The sequence below is a fragment of the Anomalospiza imberbis genome, unplaced genomic scaffold, assembly GCF_031753505.1.
Source record: "Anomalospiza imberbis isolate Cuckoo-Finch-1a 21T00152 unplaced genomic scaffold, ASM3175350v1 scaffold_77, whole genome shotgun sequence".
Lineage (NCBI taxonomy): Eukaryota > Metazoa > Chordata > Aves > Passeriformes > Viduidae > Anomalospiza > Anomalospiza imberbis.
Genome location: NW_027100387.1, coordinates 64147 through 78039, shown reverse-complemented (window position 1 = coordinate 78039; position 13893 = coordinate 64147). Strand labels below are relative to the sequence as shown.

General features: G+C 44.3%; 1 protein-coding gene across 8 annotated transcripts in view; it reads left to right on the top strand.

Annotated features, from left to right (window-relative positions):
- Window positions 1–13893, top strand: part of LOC137467733 (E3 ubiquitin-protein ligase NEDD4-like) — an 89711-nt gene that overhangs the window by 59661 nt on the left and 16157 nt on the right. For 5 of the 8 annotated variants that reach the window (XM_068179159.1, XM_068179160.1, XM_068179162.1 and 2 more), the window contains 10 exons: window positions 2704–2754; window positions 4714–4775; window positions 4893–4995; window positions 5223–5389; window positions 6310–6442; window positions 6952–7128; window positions 8377–8451; window positions 9900–9959; window positions 12702–12833; window positions 13292–13411. In XM_068179159.1, coding sequence (XP_068035260.1) covers window positions 2704–2754; window positions 4714–4775; window positions 4893–4995; window positions 5223–5389; window positions 6310–6442; window positions 6952–7128; window positions 8377–8451; window positions 9900–9959; window positions 12702–12833; window positions 13292–13411 — 1080 coding nt within the window. The remainder of the gene's footprint in view (window positions 1–2703; window positions 2755–4713; window positions 4776–4892; window positions 4996–5222; window positions 5390–6309; window positions 6443–6951; window positions 7129–8376; window positions 8452–9899; window positions 9960–12701; window positions 12834–13291; window positions 13412–13893) is intronic. The other 3 variants (XM_068179161.1, XM_068179156.1, XM_068179157.1) reach the window with 1 other exon arrangement.

Sequence of the window (13893 nt, the reverse complement as noted above, 5' to 3'; positions counted from 1 at the left end):
GTGATTACCTTTCATTTCAAGAGAGCTCCTTGGAAAGTAGGATAGTGTCTGACTTTCTCCTCTTCCGCAATAAATGTGCTAAACCAACCCAACAGGTGGACCAGGGGATGCTGAAACTTGGTAAAATTGCTCTGGAGTGTTAAAGGCTAATTAGGAAATTTTGGGATAGCTTTTGTTATACTTGGGCTTTGCAGTGAGACTCTGACAAAGCATCTGAGCCCTGCCCCACCCCTGCCTGCGTGTGCTTGTCCTGCTGCCCACACAGAGGCCACGTTCCAGGTGGGACGGGAGCAATGGCATTTGAGGGGTTGCTCCTTCTGGTTGGGAAAGTCCTACTCAAACTCCAGCTTGGTGAGCATCTGCATCCTGTGCCTTTGTTGTGCAGAAGGGATTACTCACTGTCTGGGGGGATCAGACTGGAGCAGGAGTTAGCAGTGTGATACTGTGATACACAGCTGAACAGGCTGGTGCCTTGGGTGGCTCTGTGAATTTTAGTGACAGAGTTTCTCAAAACAGACATTGTTATTGTTGCCTTTTTCCCAGCCTGGAAATGAAACTCGAGATAATTTTAGTAAGGAGGTAATATAAAAGGGGATCTTTATTTGAAGGCCTTCAGGAGCAGTTATGGACAGATGTCCACAAAAGCCTACCATCCCTCAGGGGTGAGTACATTTTTATAGGTTTTAGGAAACTAGCATAATTGATAAAAAGTACCAGTTATAAGGACAAGTGGTGATGCAATTCTCCCCCAATCAAGCCCCTTCTCCGGAGCCCCCCCTTCAGCACTAGCTGTAACACTTTGTCCATGAAAATGTATCTTGAAGGGTTGTTCTCAGCCTTGACTCCCAGAAAGAACCAAGATATTACTGGAGCCTTGTACCTCCCGGGGCTTGGAGCTTTGGAATTTGTTTTGTCTTTCTGCTTAGGGAAACGCCATGGAAAAGCACTGGGAAATCTAGCTACTAATACGATAGGTGACAGAGTTACGAAATATACGTGTGAAGAATACAGAGAACATAGAAAAAAAAAGGGGCAAACCCCAAACAGCATCATTATAATGAGAAAAGGGAAAAGGAAGGCAGTGGAAAAGGTTCCTGTGGCTCATGAGGTGCCTTTGCTGGAAGCCTCAAAGTGAGAATGCCTAAATTTTAGAGCTGTGGAGGCTTGCAAGAGAAAATTCTTTTCACAGACAAAAATACTAAATAGTAATATTAGTATACCAGCCTCCCCCCCTTTTCTTACAGATGTATGTGTACAGTCAAGTGTTACATAAAGACTGAGTTTTACAAGAGCCCTAGTTCTGGCAAAGGTGACCATAGGCATGCAGACTTAGATGAGGAAGTAATTCCGCTTACAGAGCTGGCTGGGACTGAGGGGTTTCCAGTTCCGCTGTAAGCTATAAACATATTTTGTTGGTTCAGGTTCTTTAAGGCTGCTTCTAGCCTACGTGAACATTTTCTGTATCCATGAGTTGTATTTTTCTTGAGCTAAAAGCTGCAAGAAGAGATGTAGCAATAGGTGTATATTTTCTTCAGAGCAGTTGTTATTGGAGTGACTGTACTGAGGCAGGAGGTGGCGAGTACTTGGAATTTGCCAGTATTAAGGGGAAAGCATGTTAATTCCCTGAAAACAGGGCATGCTACCAGGTTTTTCTAGTATTTGGTAGGAAGAAGATTAATAGTCAAAATTCTCTAATGAAAAAACCTACTCCCTGTTGGGGAGTAGAAAACTCTACTGTTTAGTAAAAAACTCTACTGTTTTTTACTTAAAATTGGAAAACCCATGGTCTCCTTGGTGCTTTTTGTGTTGTTCCCTAGCATCCAGCAGAGCAGGATGTGTCCATTCTGTGGGGATCATGAAGCATCATCCTATCTTTGTAGTAGAAACAGAATTCTTATGAGGTTATCATATAAAATATGAATTTTAGTATTAAACTTAATGCTCTGCTATGAGAAATATGTAAACTTGGCTGTGCAGCAGCAGCATGCACTTCCTGGAATTCCGTGCATAGCGTGGTTATAAATAGGCAGCGGGTTATTTGGGAATCACTGGGGCTGATATCTGGTGTCACAAACAGTATCTGAACAGAAACTGCGTTCCCTGGTAGACGGTTGGGTTTGGAAGAACACAACTGCTTGATGGTGAAAATTCCTGTCCGAGTGAATCCCAGGTGCCCCTGGAGCACAGGGCCCAGGTCCCACCGCAAACAACACCCATCTGCCACTGGTGTCCTTTGGCCTCAGCTGCTGCCAACATTTCCATGCTTTGCCTGTTGTGGGGAGCATTCCCAGTCTAGACCCAACGCTGGAATTCACCCTGCTGGGTGAGCTGCTCCCACGATGGGTAAACGTAGGACTGCCAGTCCATGAAGGAAGGCTTGGACCTGTCCCCCTTCAACAGGAAAGCACCTGAGGCTTCTCAGTGTTTGGGGGGGGTGGGGGCTCTGGGTTGGTTTTGGTGGTTTCCCCCAGGCAGAATGTGTCAGCACCACCCCATGTGCCGTGGGCTCAGAAACCTGTTTGGAGTGTCACAAGAAATACTGTGCTAAGATAAATGAATTAGAACAGCAAATAATGGGCAACAATAAAGGGGTAGAAACCAGTGATTCCTAAAGTAACGGTACTCAATCATCTTTATTTGTGACTAGATTGATATTTACTTTTTTTTTGCTTTTCTGATGTTAATTTACTTTCTGTGTGACAGACCAGAGACGACTTCCTGGGCCAGGTGGATGTGCCGCTCAGTCACCTCCCGGTAAGGACCAGACCCCCGGAACCCCTGGGGCTCTGTACAGTTGATTGCACATTCTCTTAAAGCCAGGGCTCCCAGCAGAGCTTAAAAGAAACTGTTATGGACAACCAAGCCTCACCTGCACAGGAACGGGCAGATGCATCGGCTGTGCAGGGAAGGGATGCACTTTCTGTGCAAAAAAAGCTTCATGAGAGCAGGTTTACTTCAGCAAATGCACGAAAAACCAAAAGGCTGCCAGAGCTATGTCATCTGTTCATTATTTTAGCTGAAATTGAATTCTTTGCCAACAGTAAGAGTTCAATAGCAATCAATTGAAAGTAATTGACACAGGGTTTGAATCATTTTATTGTCAATAGACATTTGAGGTGTTTGGTTTGAAGGTGGTAATGTTTGTTTCTGTTTCTTAATTAATGGAGGAATTCAGTGTAAATCTGGTTGTGTAATTCTGTAAAGCTCCAGTGGTCTGGTTTCCCCCCAGCAGCCAGGATTCTGCATGGGCTGCAAAATTAGATGCTAAATTAAGTGCAATTTCTATTTATGGATTTTAAAGTAGGAATAAATATATGTGTATGTATTTACAGTGATTGCATTAGCCTTGGTACGAACCTTTCTGATATTATATACTGTTTTGGATGGCTGACATTGGCTGAATGTAGTTAATATTTTTTAAATGTTATGCATGTTAATCTTAACATCTCGCAGGGCTTTTTATGTGTGAATGGGTGAAGTTGTTGCAGTGTTTACATCAAAATAAGGTGTCAGTTGAGCATAACTGGCTTTTTGTGTCTGATTTTGACTTCTTGCTATTGATGGATGTTATTGTAGGAGAAAAATGCTTTGTAATGACTTGCACTGTGATGCTTGTTTAGATGTATCTTTCATGGTTGATCAGCAGTCTGCACACAGTGTGTTGGGTTATAAACAGTAACACTGGAAAGCTACAAGGGAAGGGTCAGGAACACCTTGTGGTGACAAATGTGTGGATCCCTTCTCATGGGAGCTGTTGTCATCCCAGCTGTGCTGTGCAGGATTGCTTGGTCTGGGCTTGTGTGGATATCTCCATTTATGTATCCTTAAGCACAGACATGATCTAAATAGCCCTGGTGGGACAGTGGTAAGAGTCCTTTCCCCCTCAGACATTTTCCATGGCAAAGCTGCTGTGTGTCAGAGCAGTCCTTCCTGCAGTAACTGTGCCCTTGCAGGACCTCCCCGCCTGCTCCTGCCCCGTTCCAGGGAGCAGGTTACCTGCTGAGAAGGTGTGGGTGCACACTGTACATCTACAGTCATCCTTCCACTACCTTGGTAGGAGCCATTGGCATGTATTTATTAACAAATTAATAATCAGCTTTCTCATCCAGCTGATTTGTTTGTCAAAGTCCTTGTTTCTGCAATACCAGCTAATTACTATGGACAGAATTTGGGTAAACAATACAGCTCCTCACTGGGAGCACGTCCCTTCCAGCTGAGCACTAAACAGCAGTGTGAATCGTGCATGCCTTGGTGTCCTGGTGAGCTTGTTCAAATCTGCCATCTCTGAGCAAAACGGGCAACATGTCTCTCCCACAGAAAGTGGACACTGGGTCAGGCAGTGAAAGGAGAGGCTGCGTGGGATTTGACTGCCAAGCGTAACACAGTTCATGCTTCAAGGTTAGAATAAAGTTCCCCAGACATTCAGCATCAGAAGTGTGTGTATGGATTCATCATCCTTTTCCCTTGGCATCTGAAATTCCTAGTTCTGTGCCCACTGCAGCTGTGTGTTTGCACATGTGAAGGATGTGACTTTCTTGTTAAGAAAGCTGAAATTCTCAAGGAATAGAAAGTTTTCAAGATTCCAGGCTTTAGGTAACTTAGGATTCAGTGGAAATCTGAGATGTAATCTGTCAGCCTGATATGTGAGTGTTCTTTATGTGGCTGGACTTGTGGGCAAGCCCTTTAATTTGCCATTTTCTCCATTGCTTACAGACTGAAGACCCAACCATGGAGAGGCCATACACATTTAAGGATTTCCTCCTCAGACCAAGAAGGTGAGAGGAAGGACCTTTAAAACATTTGAGGACTTTAAAACATTTCTTTATTTCATGATTTTTTTATTTGCAATTATTTAAGAGTTCTTAAATACAATGTACCTCCTTTTCTTGTAGCCACAAATCTCGTGTGAAGGGTTTCTTGAGACTGAAGATGGCGTATATGCCCAAAAATGGTGGCCAAGAGGAAGAAAATAGTGATCAGAGGGATGACTCTGAGGTAAGGCTGAAATCTCAAGGAAGGATTCAAGAAAAATTGTAGAGTCGGCTGCACTTGAAGGATAAGGCCCTGGAAGCAGAGTTGGCAGTTGGTTCTCTTTGGCACCAAGCCACCACCCAGCCACCTTTGGAAATCCCTCTTTAATGGACTGATGGGGATTTAGCTCCTTTCTCATTGAAATGAGGTGCACACTGTAACCATAGAGGTCTTTTTCCTTCATTCCTAAGCATGGCTGGGACGTGGTGGATTCCAGCGATGCCGCATCTCAGCGTCAGGAGGAGCTGCCGCCTCCTCCGCTGCCTCCTGGGTGGGAAGAGAAGGTGGACAACCTGGGGCGGACTTACTACGTGAACCACAACAACAGGAGCACCCAGTGGCACCGGCCCAGCCTCATGTAAGCAGCCGTGGGCTGGGGGCTGTGTGGGATGGAGAGCCAGGCTGAGGCTCGAGGCAGAAAGGGAAACACGCTCTGTTTGTGCCTGAAAGAGACTTGCTTGCCCCCAGCAGATCACAGAGACACAGAGTGTTCTGGGAAATTCCAGGAACCCTGGGGTGGCAGGGAGGGCAGGGCATTAACAACACACCTTAGAATATTAGGAGACAGATAAGGAATTTTTCAGTAAGTAATTTAACAGGAATAAATTACTTTGTTTATAGAGACTGTTGAAGAGGTAAGGAAAAAAGTCGACTCTACTAAGTCCTAATGAAGTGGAACAGATTAGCTTTGAGGAGATCCTGGTTATTATTCTGTGAATACACTTCATTCCCAGGATGTGCTGTCAGAGAGGTCTGTAGCAATATCGTCTCAAGATTAGATTTAGAAAGCTGTGGCGAGCTTACATTTTACAGAGTGTGAATAACTCTGTAACCTGTATAACTCAACTGGCAGTGTTGAGTTGTAGTGAGATCATGTCTTTAACCCTGCACTGCCAAGGCCACTGCTAAACCATGTCCAAGGAAGTGCTGGATCCCCTGCACTGGACATGTTCGAGGCTGGGCTCCACAGAATGCTGGGCCATCTTGTCTAGGCCATGGTTTCCCTGCCAGCAGAGGTTGAACCAGATGACCCCTGAGGTCCTTCTCAACCTGGTGTTCTGTGGTATTTGTGAAGTGCTTCCAGTTTTATTTTTTTTCAACTGAGGGATGAAACAGTCTCCTAATTATGAAGCTCGATACATGCATGAATAATGATTTTTATAATCGAAAGCATTATTACCGAGATTTTGAAGACAATGGACAAAATGGGGGGCTTAGTTTAACTTGGGTTATTTTCTTGTTCTTTTCTCCTTCCCATGCTGGGTTCCCCCCCTGCAGCGACGTGGGATCCGAGTCAGATAACAATATCAGACAGATAAACCAAGAGGCAGCTCACAGGCGGTTCCGCTCTCGGCGCCACATCAGTGAGGATTTGGAGCCAGAGCCTGTGGAGAGTGGAGACATTCCTGAGGTATGCCCAAGCCTTGGGCTTAAGGAACTGACTAAACTTCGAGCTGCCATGGTTCTCACATGTGAGCTAATTACCACACAGCACAGAGAGCGGTGGTTTTACACGGTGTTTGTGGAAATTGCCTTGGGAAGGTGTCAGGAGCACAATGACAGTGCAGCCAGAGGCACACTGCCAGGGTCCTGTGCAGCTGCAGCTGCCTAGTGGCCTGTGGACTGCACTGAGTCCCATGTAAATGCTGGGAGAAACTTTTATCATTCCAAATTGCTTGTCTTATATATGTTGATAGAAACACTTTCATATTCTGCTCTAAACAACAGTGGAATAAATGATAAAAAAAAGGCAAGTGGACTGGCTGTAACTGCCCTGTGCTTCAGTTTTCTGTAGTGCCTTGTTTTAGGGTGAAGAGAAGCTGTTGTTTGTGTGTTGGGCGCAGTGAGATGATCACACGGAAGGCAAAGGGAAAGAAGACTCTGTATAAAACCTGAACTTAGTTTCTTCTCTTTCATTAGCCTTGGGAAACCATTTCAGAGGAGGCAAGTGCCAGTGGGGATTCCTTAAGCTTGTCTCTGCCACCTCCTCCTGCATCTCCAGTGTCCCGGACCAGTCCTCAGGAGCTATCTGAGGAGCTGAGCAGAAGACTCCAGGTCACTCCTGATTCCAATGGGGAACAACTCGGCTCTTTAATTGTATGTAATGTGTAATCTGCTAAGCCCTAGTGCAGAAATGTGCTACTCTTTGGCATTGCCTGAATCACTTCATGCATGGGGAGCGACTGCCGGGCTCAGGAAAACCTGAGCATGCAGTTAAAATTCCCTTCCAAAAAATGTATCGGCTTCACCAGCAAGCAAACTGCCTAATACAACAGAATTCCTCTGTTCAGATTTCAAGAGTTTAATTTCAGACTCTGCTACTGTTAGACCTTTACTGAAACAAAATAGATAAGAGTAGAGGGTATCAAGCTAGGAATTTCCAAAGGAAAGGGAAAAACAAAAAAATGGTCTCTGTATTTATGTTATCCATTAGTCAGATGCCATTAAAAAAATCAGGATAATGCATGTACAAGTGGGGGAATGTTTTAGGTCTCTTTGATTACAAAAATAATTGTAAATATCAAACAGAGCATTGTGATCTTATTTATTTTTTATTCTTAGTATGATGCTATCAAGGTACCTCTGCAGTTCAAGAGATAAGAAATACTCTTGTTCTCATTAAACAGAATCTTGATTAGGTGCGTTTTTCCCAAAGAGCCAGTGCAGTTGGTCTCTGATGGGAATGCCACCTGGAGGTTGGTCAGCCAGTGACAGCTCTGATGCTCTCCTGGATCTGCATGCAGCGGCACTTGGGCTTGTGTTGAGAACTGCAGTTTTAGTAGCCCCCCACCGGTTTTACTGCAGATGTGTCAGCGCTGTGTTTTCCTAAACACTGCTCAGCCCTCGAGTGCCCAGCTGGACTGGTGGGGAGGAATTGTGTTGTAGTGTCAGACGTGATGTGTGTCTGCTTTTTTAGGGAGGCTTTGTTTCTAGTTCACAATCATGAAGGATGTGTCTTGGGAAAAGACACAACTAATTCAAACGTTAGCAGCAAAGAGGAAGCTTGAAACAGATTTTTTTTTTTAAGAAATACCATAAAATTTTAAGTAAATTAATTTTTAAGACTTTGAGCTCTCATCCATAGTATTTGATTTTGGATATATTTCTTAATTCCTTATTTTTTTCAATAATTCATAAGTTTCTTCATGTTGACATTTCTCCTTTAGGAAAATGGACGGGCCCTTTTTTTTTAGTATATAGGAAGTAGAGAAATGGGATATACCACTCTGTGGTAAAACAGAAGTAGGTAATTGCTTGCTAGCTGTAATTACTGAATTTTCTGAATAAACATTATGTTTTAAGACACCCTAACTTGGAGACATCTTTCTGGTTTTTTCCTTGCAGCAAAGAGAACCTTCTTCACGACTGAGGTCCTGCAGTGTGACAGACACAGTTGCTGAACAGTCCCAGTTATCCCTGGTAAGCCAGAGCTCCTTCCTTTTTGGGTGGACATTCTCTCATTGTGAATAACACCTTGCCTTGGGTCAGCTCTAGTCAGGCACGGATCAGTGACCAAGGTGGGCGTCTGATTGTCTCAAACCAAATTCATGGGAGCTAAAAAAGGAGGGCATTCCTGAGACAGGAAAATGTTTGGAGACTGAGCGAGTCAACCTCTCCTCAGTTGTTTGCCATGGAAATTTAGGTTACTGCACTCCTATGTGCAGTCAGTGGAGAAACTCCTCCAAGGGGTGTTCCCAGCTGGGGGAGGAGAGGGCAGGAGAGCCAGCTCTACCTGGAACTGGAGCAGCCACAGGACTCTGATAGCAGATGTATTTCTGTGGCCCATAAGTTGATTTTACTTGCAACATACAAATCTGTCTAAAATCCCAAAGATTGGTGTTTTGCCTGGTTGTAGTGAAAAGGAGGCAACTTCTGCAGGTTTATTTAAGGAAATTGTACAAACAGGAAAAGACACAAAGATGTTTTGTAAACAAAGCTTTTCCTGTCAGAGCCAGGCACACTGTGCTCCAGCTGACAGAAAGTGGTGCCTCTCCTACAGCCCACATGCAAGGGTTGCAGAGGTGGCAGGTTTGTTCTCTCTGCCACCTCTCAGCAGTAGGTACAGAGACCACTTAAAATAGGAGTGTGCAAGGTGTGCTTTTGAATAAACTGGTCTGAGTGCAAGAGAATCTTTCAATAGATTATACTTTTCTTCCAAGATTTTTTTCTTAATTTTTTAAAAGTTATAAATATGTCCCATGTGAATCTGCAAATGGAAAACGTGTGCACACCAAGAAGCTTGTTACCAAAGTTGCTGTCTCTGTGTTGCTTGTTCTCTCTGCTGCTCTTGGGTGAACATTTCCAGAAACCACAGAGCTTTTCTCTTGGCTGGATTTTCCCCGTGCTGTAGCAGTTATTTAGTGTAGCTGAGGCATGTTCCTGGCTCTGGGGCTGGGTCCCAGTGCAGCCTCTGTGCCTGACTGCAGGGGGAACAAGGGCTGCTCTGCTGCTTTCTTGCTGTGTTTAGCACTGCTGGAGCCAGGGGCCGGGCGTGGGCTGGCAGCTGGGGCTGGCAAGAGAGAGGCCTTTCTCCTGCTTCTTGAGGGACACTCATTTCCTGAGCACATGTTCAAACCAGCAGCACTGAGAGCATTGCTCTAAACATCATCGTACTGATCTTAACCACATTTCATCCTTCCTGAGCTAACGATCATTTCTCTTCTGGCAACTGAGTACACGTTCTTGTAAATCCAGCGCTCCTCTGGGATTCTGGCTTGGTTACCAACGACGGATGGCTTTCAGATTTGCTATTACCCATCTAACTGCTCTCTCTTGGTGAATGTGTCTGGTGCCTTGCTCCTAAAGATGTGACAGTAACCTGTGACGTTCTTCAGTAAATATGTGTAACATTAATTGTCATTTAACAGCAGAATGGTCCCTCTAGGAGAGCCCGTTCTTCAACTGTCACAGGGGGAGAGGAGCCAACGGTAATAAAACTCTTTATCAAGCACTATCTCTAAATAAAACGGGGGGACATTTAGGTCTTGTACAATGAGGAACTTTGTAAAAAAATAGCAGGCATGTGTTGAATGAAATACAGCTATTGAATGAAAACTTAGATATTTTTGTCCCAAATTTTCTCAACATTTCTCAAAACACTGGAATTGTACTCAAATACTGGCACGGTTTAGGGACATGGATGTTATATTGAATTATGACAAAGCTGTGCACTAAAGGAAATGCCACGGGCTCCTGAAAAATGAAAGCTACAACACCTAATTCTTCTAAAAGGGGTACTGGAAGCAGCAGTGATTAGAGACATCAAATCATTGTACATGTAGCTGTGTTTGCATCTTGTATCTTCTTGTCTTCCCTTACTCTCCATTAGACTAATTAATTTTAATTCTTAAAGTTGGTCTTAATTTGAGAGCCTTGGGGGTACAGTGATATAGCACAAAACTCTTAATGGTCTTACTGAATGCCAGTTTCATTTTCCAGCATTTCCTCAGCAGTCCAAGACTGTAGTTTGATCATCCCATAAAATTCTTGATATACTTTGCTGGAAGTGTAATTTACAAGGAAAGTGGGTTTAATCTATATAATCTAATTATGTTAGATTATGTTGAATATATATGTTGAACCTTTAACCTAATTAACTGCCAGTCAGAAATATTTGACAGAAATAATTTACAGTAACTATCATAAATGGTTTTTATGAATTTATGCCCTCCTAGAGAATTAGTTTCAGAGAAAGAAATTTAACTTATACTTGGTATAAATTGTTATTTGCATCTGGGAAATAAATAAATAAACCTTACTTCGGGTGTTGATGCATCGTTCTGTAATACTGTCAGTGTTCACTGGTTTTTAATTTTAGAACCAGAGGAGCACACTTGCAAATAGCAAAGTCTGAATAAAATGCCTGACTTGTTAGTAGTTAGTTAATTGTGCTAGGTGAACTTGCACGGCAGTGGTACTCCCTTGGTAGAGCATCTTGTCTTGATTAGACTTTTTAGAGCAAAAAATTAGTATTTTGTGTGATGATGAGTGTATATATACACTCAGTGCAGCCATACCAAGATGTTTTACCTCACCATGCTGCAGTAGCTAATCCCCCCTTGTCTTTGTTCAGCATTTACACGCAGAGTCCCCGATCTGTGGAAGAACTGGGACTTGGGAGGAATTGGGATCTGTGGAGGAACTGGGACTTACACAAGATTCATGGTCTAAATCCTTTGTCTTCAAAGGCTGCATTCTCTTGGGTCTTTGGGCACCTGAGGCTTGCAGACGAACAACCTGTCAGCAGCAAAAGCCTCTAGTCCCTTTGGTTTTGCCTTCAGAATCCCTACAAGCCCCCTCCTCGGAGCAGCACCCACAGGCTCAGCCCAGAAGCAGTGTCCTTCTCCCCATCTCTGAGTTGTAACTGAGACACTGTGGAGTGTTTGCAGCCCTTACCGTGGCCTCCCTGACCCCGGACTGATGGATTGACAGCCACTGGCACAGCCTGGGCAAGGTGTTCCCCTCACTGCCTGCAGCTCTGTGAACTGACACAGGGGAAATAGCCCTTGGCTCTTCAGGAGAGAAATGAGTCTGAGAGTCTGCACTTGGATTCTCATCTGTTTCCCTCTGTTTTCTGTTCCCTATTGGAGTATGTCAGATTCCTGACCCATCCAGCAGCTTTTCTCCTTTCCTTTCTTGATTATCCCTGCAGTTCTGCGTTCCTTGTGTCAGCTGTGCTCTGCTCTTAAACAGCGCCTGCACTGCCTATGGCAGTTGCTCTGGGAAAGATCTGGCAGAGATGAAGCAAGAATGAGAATTAAGTTCATTACCTTGCTGAAGCAAGGAATATAGAGGGGAGGAAGAGAATGTGTCCTGGATTTCAGCAGGAGCCTTCAGAGGCCTTTACTGTTTCATGGCAAAACCCCAGAGCTTGTAGTGCATCAGCCTCTGAATCAGGCAGGTCCTTCATCCCACTTGGTTCCAGTTCATAGCCCATGTGTATGAAGTTGTGCTTGGGTATTGTGGGGACAGCAAGGACACGAGAGGATGTCAGCCACACACACGGGGACACAGTGCCTGGGGGCAACAGGATGTGACTCTTCCCTTACCTGTATGCTTCTCTTAGAACAGGGTCTGACTTGTGGAGCTTTCAGTAAAAAGTTTTTGTCATGCTGAAGTTGAGGCTCCAGTTTGGGGTTATCTGGTGTTGTTAGGACACGGGAGCCCTGAGTGCAGCATTTGTGACAGAGCAAAATGGTTAAAATTAACTTTATAAACCCACAGTAGTTTCTGGCAACTGATTCAAGACACCCTGGGGTAAAGAACAGGGCAGGACTTGAGAGATCTTCATGGTTATTTAACTCTTACTTATCCATCTTGATAAAAGGAAGAAACCCCAGCCTTTTAAGGAAAACTCACTAAAACATAGAGTTCCTTTTTCTCATTATGTGTAACAAAATAGAATGTTTGAGGGCATATAAACTTGTCTGTTTGCTGAATCTGTGTCAAACTGACCCAAAAGATCTCTTGGGAGAAAAAAATTATTTGATTCAAAGGCACACGATAAAGAGCTTGAATTAAATTAAATCAGAAACTGGGTTTTCCCATGTGGTTGTTGTGATTAAGAAGAGTATAAGTTAACAAGTTGCCCTTTTTTTACAAACAACAGAGTTTAAAATGTTTTTTAAGCGATTTTAAAATAAGAATTCAATTATTTCTTGCCTAAGCAGCCTTCTGTGGCTTACGTGCACACCACGCCGGGCTTACCTTCGGGCTGGGAGGAGCGCAAGGACGCCAAGGGCCGCACCTACTACGTCAACCACAACAACCGGACCACCACGTGGACACGGCCCATCATGCAGGTACCGTGCTGCATCCTGGCAGCCAGCGCTTGGTCATTCCAGCTGAGGCAGCTTCCAGAAATTTGAAATTCAAAGGAAATACCCTAATCATTGTCATGACAATACAGATGAATCATAAAAAGCTGCAATAATTTGGGATGGTTTTGGTTACTTCTTTTAATTATATCAAGGCGCAGGTTAAGGTGATTGCTGCAAGGGAAGGAAGATGCAGAGATGCAGAAGAGCTCTTAAAAGGAGGCAAATGTGTTCTTTGGATTAAATGTGAAAGTTGGCTCAAGCCATTAATAGAACCCTAGGTTCTTGGCCCTTCCAGTGGAATTACATTAAATCCCCTTTAGGGCCTTTAAGGAAGTCTGGTTAAGAAGAACAGTAGTGATGGTAACAATGCCATTGTTTTTTTCATGTCCTAAGCATGGGCAGTGTTTGTGACTTTTGTGACCTGGTTTGCTCTGGCACAGCTCGCCGAGGACGGGATGGTGGGGCCGGGCACGAGCAGCAGCAACCACCTGAGCGAGCCGCAGATCCGGCGGCCCCGCAGCCTCAGCTCCCCCACTGTCACCCTGTCAGCGCCGCTCGAGGTGAGTCCCTCCCACTGCTCCTCACTCCTTGTCCTCCAGACAGAGGCTGCATTTATTTTAAGTCTCTTTCCAAGTAATTCCAAACGCTGTGGACTGATGTTCACTGTGAGGTGGCTGAAGAGTAGCTGAAATGGCTCCCTACGCAATAAAAGCCCGTGCGTGTTTGACTACTGACAGTGTGCTTCAAACTCTTGTCTCAGCTACTTGTGGCTGTGCTGAAGAGAGCCAGTTCTTCAGACTTCCTCTTCATGCTTAAGAGTTTGAAGAGCTGTGGCTCACACAGCCTTGCACTTAAAGGCTTTCTTGTAAATGAGATATATTGCCCCTGAAGCACAAAACACTGCTTTTGTCTTTTCCTTGGTAAAATGAAATATGGACACATCCAGGGCAGGTGCAGGGGAAGGTACAGTCAGGTGTAAATACTGGGGACATTGTCATTGTGCAGAGGAAGGCACAGAAGACCATGTCCTTTACAGCAAAAG